The sequence below is a fragment of the Falco naumanni genome, chromosome 1 (assembly GCF_017639655.2).
Source record: "Falco naumanni isolate bFalNau1 chromosome 1, bFalNau1.pat, whole genome shotgun sequence".
Taxonomy (NCBI): Eukaryota; Metazoa; Chordata; class Aves; order Falconiformes; family Falconidae; genus Falco; species Falco naumanni.
This window is the reverse complement of record NC_054054.1, coordinates 13,728,094-13,738,619: the sequence shown is the minus strand read 5'-3', so window position 1 is coordinate 13,738,619 and position 10,526 is coordinate 13,728,094. Positions and strand designations below refer to the sequence as shown.

Below are 10,526 nucleotides of genomic sequence, written 5' to 3'. Positions count from 1 at the left end.
CTACTTTCAGTCTCTTTTGTCCTGTGAATCTGAATAACATTCTCATTTAGCATAAACAGAAACAATGCAGTAAGAAGAAGATTAATTCTAGAATCTTTTGAAGATTACATATGGGTCGAGGTATTTCGGGGGCGTGAAAAAGGGAATTATTTTTCAAATAGCATCAACAGTACTTTTATTTTTCTGCTTTACAAGGAAGCAAAATAAGTAGAAACAACTTCTCACTTCACAGAACAGGAATTTCAGAAAAGTACTGCTGTAATCTAGCAATGCACTTCTGCTCTGATTTTTTTAAGAGACACAAGGATCTTTGTCCCAGAGAAAGATATGGATCAGATCCCCTGAATATTGGAGTGTGCATATGACTCCCTAGAGCAGAATGGCATCACTGACTAGGAGCCAACTAAATCCTCTTTATATTTAACATACAACAACTAGAATTTGAACTTAGATCCTCTGATAACTCTGTCAGAGCAGACGGTGCAGATAAGACGGGTAGCATCTTGTTCCATAGGTCCTAAGCAGGCATATCACTGTAGCAGCACATCACATGTCAAAAATCCCCAGTATGTTGTTGAAAAGAAACCTCTGGGAAAAAACTTTGATACAAATACAGGGCAACTTCAAGTCCATTCCTTGTAGAATATTGAAGTTTTGGTTTCCGTTTCTGTAAGCTGCTTCCATATTTCTTCACCAAAATAATTTGAATAGTTGCTATAGGGCTTGGGAATCTTCAGGGGCAGATTCATTTCAGATTCCTAAGTTCGGGTTATGCTTAGGAAAAGAATAGCAGCACTAAAACGTAACAGTACAAGGTGAAAATGGTGGCTTTTACAAACAAAATGGTGTTAACTTGATTTCAGTTTGCTAGGACTTCTGACCAATCCCACTGCTTTTCCTATATGTTACGTTCTTGCGCTGGTTTTGGCTGGGGTAGAGTTAATTTTCTTCACAGTAGAGAGTATGGGGCTGTTTCACACTTGTGCTGAAAATAGTGTTGATAATACAGATACGTTCTCATTATTGCCGAGCAGCGCTTACACAGAGTCAAGGGCTTTTCTGCTCCTCGTCCCACCCCACCAGTGACCAGCGAGGAGGCTGGGGGGGCACAAGAAGCTGAGAGGGGACACAGCCAGAACAGCTGATGCCCACTGACCAAAGGGATATTCCATGCCATATGGTATGCTCAGCATATAACTAGGGGGAAAGCTGGCTGGGGCCAGTGCTGGGGAACTGTCTGGGAATCATCTGGTTGGTAGTGAGCAATCATTTTTCATTTGCATCACTTGTCTGTCTTGGGTTTTATTTCTCTCTTTTTTTTTTTTTTTTTCCTTACTTTCATTACAATTTATTTAATTTCAATTATTAAACTGTTCTTGTCTTAACCCATGAGTTTTCTCATTTTTACCCTTTCAATTCTATTCCCCCATCCTGCTGTGGGGGCAGAGTGAGTGAACGGCTGTGTGGTGCTTAGTTGCCAGCTGCAGTTAAACCACTAGACTTCTTTTAATCCATCAGCCATCAAATATTATTAAAAAAAAAACCATGCAATTTTCTCACTTAAAATATGAGAAATGGCCAATTCTTGGAGCTGCCCAACTGCTTTTGGTTTTGTAAATGCAGGGAGCAAGTCTCCAGAGTGGCAGTAGCTTCTAACAATTGTCAGTGAAAAAAGTTACCAAATATTATTATGCTAAATAGTGGATCTAAATAAAATTTTGCTGGCTTTGTAGTAAAGTTACTAGGTTGCAGATTTAATGAAAATAAAATCAGTTTATAAAATGGGCCAGATTACCACAGAAGACCAAATTTATGTAATCCATCCTGATTTAGAATGAATTAGAGCAATGATAACAGAGAAATTATTTGGCATGTCAGCCATTTTCATTTCATGTGGAATCGAATTTACAGTGATAAAATCCAGAAAGATGTATCAATACCTTATAACTTTTTTGTATGTGAATTAAAAAAAAATAATTATGTCCATAAATAACGGATGTAATTTACTGCCATGTTTCTGTATTGTGGTAAAATACATGGCATTTGCTTTAGCGTAAAGTTTCTTTAACTTCCCTTGACCTCATTTCTTGTCTAATTTTCATACCTACCAAGTTCCATAGGTGGTGAGATGCATTCTAAAATTGCATAGTTTCTCTTCCGCTAGGGCAGCAGCTAGAGGAACCCACACCTCTCAAATAAACCTCTTAAGATGAATACAAATGTGGTCCTGGTCTACTCTGCATTTTTTTTTTTTTTTTAATCTGTTCCACACACAGGTGAACAGGAAACTCCTCTGTGTGTGAAAAAGTTAAAGCTTTCTAGCCACTTCTCTGGTCAGAGTGGTTTTGCCTGGAGCACTGTGGGCTGCTTGCTTGAAAGGCTGGCTAGTCTACCTGAGCATATCTGAGGGCAGCTATTGATTCTGTAGTCCTCTCTGATGTTGGTAGTGCTCATGTGAACAACCTTGTTGACCTTTTCCTAGTTATTCTAGAAAGTATGAAGAGGTATTGAGAAGAGAAGAACTAGCCTATTCATTTCAAAGAACCCAATGCATCGTTTGGGATTTACTTATTTAAGATTGAAGGAAAATTATAGGCAGTAGACTATTAGATAAATTAGCAACCTGACCTACCTGGGCAAAATTTTGTCTGTGTATCTTCTACAGAATCAGGAAATGTCACAGGAGGAACACCTGCACCATGGAGTGAAGGAAACCTGTGCCATGCACTTGGTAAACATGCCTGGGTTGCTTCTTGGTCACCAGAAATCAAACACAAATGAAGTGTGTGTACGCTGAAATGTTTTTGAAACTTGAGTGATAAGAATAAAGGGCTACTTTCTGTTTCTATACTTCTTCAAAGGTGCACATAAGCATTGGGATCTCACTATGTTTGTATATAGATACAGTTTTAAAAGATGGACATTGTAAACTTTTTAGAATATCACATTTATAGAAAACATATTTTTTATGAAATAGCCTTCAGTCATGGTCTTAACTACTTTCTCTTAATTGAGGTGTAAGGCAATACCTGTTTCTGCTCTGGACTATTATGTGAGGTTAAAGAATTTATCCCTGATCTTATTTTCATGGGTAGTCACTGGATAGGCTCATCTGGTTATAATATTATGATAAATTGATTGGGAAATCCCATTGGCTCAAAACATGCCTCTCCCAATACTGCTGTCTAGTTCTGGCTTTGTGTTCTGGCGCAAGTATTGTTAGCTCTGTAAGATGTTAAACTTCTTGGAGAGAAGAGGAAGGGTCGGTTTTGTTGTTACATACCTGTACTAATTGGGCAGTCTGGGAATGCATTTAAAGGCAAATGCTGCTCCTGCTAGCTGTACAGGTTTATGTGTGCAGAAGCACATGATTTTGGATGACTGCCTTTCCCCTTTAGTCTGCGGAACCTGTCTCTGTGGCGGACAGGGTAGAACTGCCCAAGGGTGTACCTGGAGCCTGTAGACTTGTTGTTTCCCCCTCTCCTTGTGGTAGAATATACTGTTTTGGCGGGGCAGAATGCTTTGGATCTGATGCTACTCTTTATGCAAGTGGAGAAAAAAAAAAAAAAGGTCTTTTCAAAATCTGTAACTGTTTGCAAGCCTTGCCTGTGTACCCCAGAACGCTACTGCAAATTAGCAAAGGGACAGCAAAGCCATGAGTTTGGGAGCCTTGTGCACGGGGGAGCTTCCTTGATGTTTGCATGTGTCACTGCCCAATTGCTTCACCTTGTCAATCAAACTCAGTGTAGCCACTGGCTTCGTCATAGGGGAGAGTTATTGTATGAAATGTCTATTGGAGCATTCCACAGGGAGCTCCTGCGCTTCATTTGTGCTCTACAGCTGCAAGATGGAGAGGGTCTAAAGAGGTCCTGAGGGTGGCAGCTGCATTGTTTTTCACCCTGTTTAAATGGAATAGACTTTTCTAAAAATTGATATTGAAAGTGACTGAATAGTATTCAAATTGCTACCTGGCTTCTTTTCTTTAATTACATCTCACTAAGAACCAACCTGTCTATGAGGAAAAGAATATTATAGATGGACTACTTAGTGTTTATATTTTTTATGTTGGTATCCAAGTGAAAACATGTATAAAGCTTTAGCTGGTCATACGCTGCTTCAGAAACTTCATCATAATGTTTGTGACTGTTTTGTAATAATTACAAAGTTCTTTAGTAGTAGTGGTATTTTTACAATAATATACAAAATTTTCATATGAACATCATGAAGCCCTCGTATGATTTTGTACAAAGTTGGAAGATTCTCAGTTCTAAGTGATAATTGACCACTCATAAATTTATTTAAATAAACTTCAGAGGGAGCTCTCTTAATCTACACGTGGATTTAAATATCTTATGTCCTCATAGTAACACTGTGATTTATCCCTAAAATAATTTTACATCAAAAGCTTCTAATTAGTGCATTTGTTAGCTTTCATTTATAATATCTGTTCATCAGAATGCAAGGAGCCCTGTGCTTTAACATGAAGTAAGTCAGCACTTCAGCTGACGGGGGGTTGCAGGTGTTGTATGAATGATCCTTTCTGATTCCACGACACCCTGTCTGTTTGAAATAAACTTGGGGAAGCCAGCCTTGGCAAATATCCTTGCATCTTGGCAGTATCAAGTTAAAAAAGTGTCTCATGGATATGGAGTCTTTAGTGTGAATGGCCTCCTTTGAAGATAAACGTACCTAAGGACTGTTATCTCAAGCATTATAGTAAACCCTTCTTGATTTATAGGGAGGGGAAAGAATGAACAAGTATGCAAGGTTCCAGTATCTCTCAATATAAGGCTGATTTTAACTTGAAAATGTTACTCTTAAGGCTATTCCTATTGCTATTTAAAGAGCCTCTTGGGTACTTTTATTTTCCTCTAATTATTTAAAAAGTGAGATTTCATTACACTAGTACAACAAAACACTCTTTAAGTATCTGCTGAATCACCAGTTGTGGAATTTTTTTTTTTTCAAGTGAAAAATAAAACTATACAAATTAAACACTGTACAAATAAACTTGATCTTTGTTAGGGGTTTTGCAATCATTTTTCTTTCTCTGCTGTAAGTAGATTTTTACTTACTGAGGGTGTTCTTAGCATTCCACTTAGACGTGTGGTGTTAGCCCTGTGTGAAATTCAAAGGTAGTGTGCAGATGAATGCCGGTATGCATGCAGAAACCCTGGCTGTGCAGTGCCAGGGGTTGGTGCACTACTCACAGCCTCTGAAAAGGGGTGTTTAACACTTGGTGCATGGGCAGAAGAAAGGTAGATTACACAGCAAAAGCTCCCATAAGATATGGAGCAAGGTCCTGATACTTCCAAGCCAGAGCATCTCATCTGCATAAAGCAGAATATTTTTTTTAAAGGGAGCTCCTGCTGACTTTTCTTGTTATCAAAAGCTTGTTAAGTGAAAGTAGCACTAGTATGCTCAGCCTTGCAAAGCAGTGTTTGTCTGACACTACTATGGAATTAAAATCTCATTTCTTCCAGGGTGGGGGACGGATATCCAATTTGATCGTTGCTGCATCGCATACTGCCATTCACAAATGAAATGTATTAAAAGAAAAAGCAGATGATGTTACGCACTAAGCAAAGCAGTTATATTCATTAGGTTAAATCAATAAATCATTTATTTTTATGCTTTATTTTTTTCAGATTCATTCATGTTTTCAGATTTGAATACCTTCAAGAGTTCCTTCCCTTCAACTAGTATGTCCAAGATCAATCCAAGAAAACACTTCCTCTTACCTCACTTCAAGGTCAGATATACAAAAAGATGGACTAACGCTAGTATCCAGTATGCCCTTGATTATTTTTTTTTTGAAAACTTGAAACCAAGCTAGATGAAAAGGACTGTTCTGAAGCACCGAAGGGTCCAGACAGTAAGACCAGTGGCTTAAACTGCAATAAGCTGGAGCCATACAACTAATAGTGAATTCAGAGGCAACTAGGCAACAAACTCCAAGGTAAGCAAAAATATCAATCTATTGTTGTGTCTCTGTATATTTCCACACATTTAACTGATACTTGTTCCGGCTTGCTTATCATGCTCACTGTTAAGCATGAGAAATAACCTAACCATCAGAAAAAGTTTTTGGAAGACATACTGTCTGTTTTTACAGTGCTCACACATCAGTTACATAGCAAATATTCACTTAAACGTCTTTCTGGTTGCAATTTTAAACATATTTGTGCGGCCGTGAAAAAGGATCATAGTTACTCTAAGTCTAGTTCTGTGGAAAGTCTGTCTGCTGTTATGGGCTGCGGGTCATAATTTCCATGGTAATTGGTTCTGAGTTCTTAACTCCCAACACAACACAGTTGCCACAGTGAACTGTCAGATTGGCTCAACTACTTGACTACTAGAGGTTAATGTGCATTAGTGCTTGTGCATCCAAAAGAAATTATAGTTGTGTGATTTTAAGAAAAGTTTTGATTCGGAAGGGAACACTTGCAAGGATTTCCTTAACTTCACTTTTTTTTAAAAAAAGCAGTTTGCCACTTAAACTAAGATATTTAATGGAACAGGTGGAGACTTTCTTTTCCAGCTTAATGAACCCTCTAAGCAACTATATATATATATTGATTATTTTTAAATGACACAACTTTAAATAACACCTAGTTGTGTATGTTGTGCTGCACCAAGGTTTGGACTGTCTTCTAGCTATGAATGCCTTATGCTCTTATGTGAATGTAGAGTAGAAATGTTCTTGAGTCTAATCTGGAATCAGGAGTATTAAAAAAAAAGGTATGTAGGACATAGAGGAAAAACTGGCAACTTCCAGTTTTTAGTTGTAGTTGTGCTACAATAACACTGGACTAACACGGTGATAAATCAAGATCTCTAGAATCTTTCACTCATATCAAGCATCTGTGTTTTATTGACTGCCTGATCTCTACCATTAGTCATAACTTGCTTTAATATTGGAATATGGAGCTGGGGGGGGTTCCACTGGAATATGACTTTAGGAAGGAAGCCACTTGGCTATGTTTGAGGCACAACGAAGCTACCTGAGCAAGTAAAACTTATGTTTAACAGTTGTTTGAACTTGATTCTAAATATCTTGTATAACTAACATTCATCCAAAGCCCATCAGCATCAACTGAAAGGTAATTGCAGGACTTAAGAGGGCTTGGAATTGAGTCCTAAGAGCTGGGAAAACAAGCTCCTTTTTTGCAAATATATTTGAAAACATTTCCACCAATTTTAACATGTACTATGAGCACCTATGGCTACATGCTTATAGCACTGGGCTTCAGTGACGTAAGAAAGATGGAACTATTTCAAAAGCTAACAAAACAGAAAAGAGAAAACAATTCTTGTACTGTGCATGGTCAAGAATAGGTATGACTAAGGCAGTCAGAACCATTGCATGTGGTTTGGATTTAGCTGGTCAACACTTTAATGTCAGGTTTCCATAACTTCATAATCTACTTTTTTCTGGTGTACACTCGTATTTATGGTAAATCATACTGCCTCATAACAAACTGAAAGATAGAAGCAGGTTGAACACAAGTACATGGGAAAATAATTTCTCAATTTTTCCTGCCCAACACATTCTTGAGATAAAACTTGTAATTGAACACATACCTCATGCCATTTATTTTAAAGGGAAATTTTCTTACCTGCCAGGAAACTTGATGGAAATGGCATTTGAGTTTCACACAGACCTTGTGTAGTGGCACTGTTCCTTATAGAATGCCTAGATTTGACTAAGGATTGCAAAAATGCAAATTCTGTGAACTTTGTATGCTTTTATATATATGTAGATGTACACACAGGTTTCAGTGGGTAACTTCAGTTATTGGTTACACAGTTCTACCAAAGAGCAGAACTTGACATAATGACTTTGAACGTATCAAGAAAAAAAAATCCCTTTCCATCTGTAAGTTATTATTTCAGCAGTGGTTTTGTTACTAATTAGTCCAATTCTATTTGCCCAGAAATGTCCTGTTGGCTTCAGGAACCACATTTAGGTTCCTGAAAGTCCCAGTAAAAGTTTGTTAGTGTCAACCACACCAGGGGTTCAGTCGTCATCCAGACAGCACTTTCACAGAGTACAGAACTGCTTTCTAGTGTACATGGAAACTTACATACCAGAAAGTCATCTTTTTGCTTAAAACAAAAGAGCCATTGATAAACTAATAGCATATGATTGTATAAACCTTGTACCAAACCAGAGAAGTATATTTGGTTTCCCTATGCACTTTATTTTCAGATATGTGCTGATATTAATAAAGATACCAGAACACAAGCAAAACACATAGTAGGACTGGGCTTTTCCTTCTTTTATGGTAGTTGAGCAGGTAAGCAATTGATCTTCATGCACAGTGGGACTCGGTAAGGTGCTGATATTTTTCTGAAGAATTTGGAAGAAAACCATAAGCAGTAAATAACCAACCTGTTCCTTTAATGAAATAGTAGGCTAAATATCCAAAAATACTAAAAAGGGCAGTAGTAATTCCAAGGGAAACCTTGGGGTTTTTTTTTTTAAATGCAGTAGCCTGAGCAAGGACTGAGCACCTGCAAGTGAAGCTAATAGGAAAGGTCCCAAGCAAAGTGGAAAGCGCCTAGGCTGCTTTCCTTTCTGGAGCTGTGAGAAATTGCTTAGCAGTAAGTAAGCACCCTAAAGTCAGCACAGTTTTGCTGATTTCCTCCTCCCCCCCCGTCCGCACATCGCATGAGCTGTATGCCAGGTTTGGGGGTGAAGGGAGGAAACCTCCTGCGTCTGTAAGAAATGATGAAATATCACTAGCCCCTTGGAACACGAAGAGATGGTCGTGTTGGCTTTGAAATTGTGCATCTGCCCCTCTCCGCGCTGAGTTCGCTTCCCCTTTGAGAGGAAACTGTGGTTTTCAGCTGGAGAGCCGCTGGTGGGCAGGCACCGGCAGGGCCTCAGGGGTCTCCTCTGCCGCGGCAGCGAGGCGAGCCCCGTGGCTGCTGCCGGCCGCCTTCGGTGCCTGCTCCCCTCTGCCTCTGCTTGCATCTCCTGACCTGCTCGCTCCCGCTCTCCTGCCGCACCTGCCGCTCCTTGTTTGCCGCCCTTAACTGCTCCGCACCCGCTCGCCGTCGCAGCGACCGAGGGAGCGGGGCTGCGGCCGTGCCCGCGCCGCAAGGGGTCCGGGGGCGGGCGCACCGCTCTGGGTGCGCGGGTCGCTCGGGCTTTCCGCCGCCCCAGCCCGCAGCTCGCATAGGGGCGCCCGCACCCCCGCCGCAGCGCTGGAGGAGGGCCCTTCTCCGCCCCGCAGCCCTCGGGCGGCGCCTCCGCCCCGGCCCTTCAGTAGCCACGGCGGGGCGGGGGCCGGCGCAGGGCGCTCCGCAGCAGCCGGGCCATGGCCGGGGCGCCCCGGGGGGATCCTGCCGCGGCGCTGCTGCTGCTCGGGCTCCTGAGCGCGCAGGGGGCGGGGGAGCCCCCGCTGGAGCACGAAGCCTCTGGTATCCTGGTCTCCCAGCGGGGGCTGCGCGTCCCCCTCGGCCGCTCCGTGTCGCTGGACCCGGCGGCGGAGCTGGTGCTGCGGGTGCGGCCGGGGGACAGGTGTGCCGTGGCGGTGCTGGGGAGCGGGCCGGGCCCGCAGCCTGCCGGCGCCCTGCATCCCCCGCGCTTCCCCTGCGCCTTCGCCCGCGGGCAGGTCACCTACACCCACTTCGGGGCCCGCAGCCCCAGCCGGTATCGCCTGCGCCTCCAGCTCCGTTACGACTCGCCCCGCCGGACCCTTGTCGTGCCCTTCACGCTGGAGGTGGAGGTGCTCTTCCAGCAGCTGCGCCTGCTCAGCCGCAACCTGCCCCTGCCCGTGGAGAAGCTGCGGGGGCTCAGCGCTCCCCTGGATGACAAAGTGCTGGGCTTCCCTGAGGGCGAGCCCGGCCGGCGCTGCCGCCTCACCCTGCTGCCCCCCGAGGCTGCCGGCGCCGCCCCCCTTCCCGCCTACGGGCGGCTGCTGGACGCCGAGGGGCGGCCCCTGCCCCCCGGCTACAGCGGCGGCTGCTCCGCCGTGCTGCGAGCGGGGATGCGCTACCAGCACACGGCGGCCACCGCCTCCCCCGGCCGGGACTACATCCCAGCGCGGGTGACCGTGCAGCCTGCTGCCGGCCCGGAGCAGCGGGAATACTTCCAGGTGCTGGTGCGGATCCACGAAGGGGCCGACAACGAGCCGCCCAAGCCCAGCTTCCTGGCGCTGCTTATGATGGAGGTGGACCAGTTTGCGCTCACAGCCCTCACCCTGGACATGTTGGCTGCTGAGGACCTGGAGACGCCCCCGGACTTCCTTATCTTCAGCCTCACCTCTGTCTGGCCCAGTGACCCACGGCAGCAAGGCTTCCTGCTCAGCACCGATGACCCCAGCCACGCCCTCGTTTCCTTCTCGCAGCAGGAGGTGAGGGAGCTGAAGATTGCCTACCAGCCCCCTACCCTGGACTCAGACCAGGAGAGGATTTTCCAGGTGGAAATAGAAGTGCTGGACTCTGATGGTGCCTCCTCAGATCCTTTTGCTTTCTTGATCCTGGTGAAGCCCATGAACACATTGGCCCCCTGTGGC

General features: G+C 43.7%; 1 protein-coding gene across 1 annotated transcript in view; it reads left to right on the top strand.

Annotated features, from left to right (window-relative positions):
- The first annotated feature begins 9,326 nt into the window (after nt 1-9,326).
- Nucleotides 9,327-10,526, top strand: part of FREM3 (FRAS1 related extracellular matrix 3) — a 71,323-nt gene continuing 70,123 nt past the window's right edge. The window contains 1 exon segment of the mRNA XM_040582321.1: nt 9,327-10,526. Coding sequence (XP_040438255.1) covers nt 9,327-10,526 — 1,200 coding nt within the window.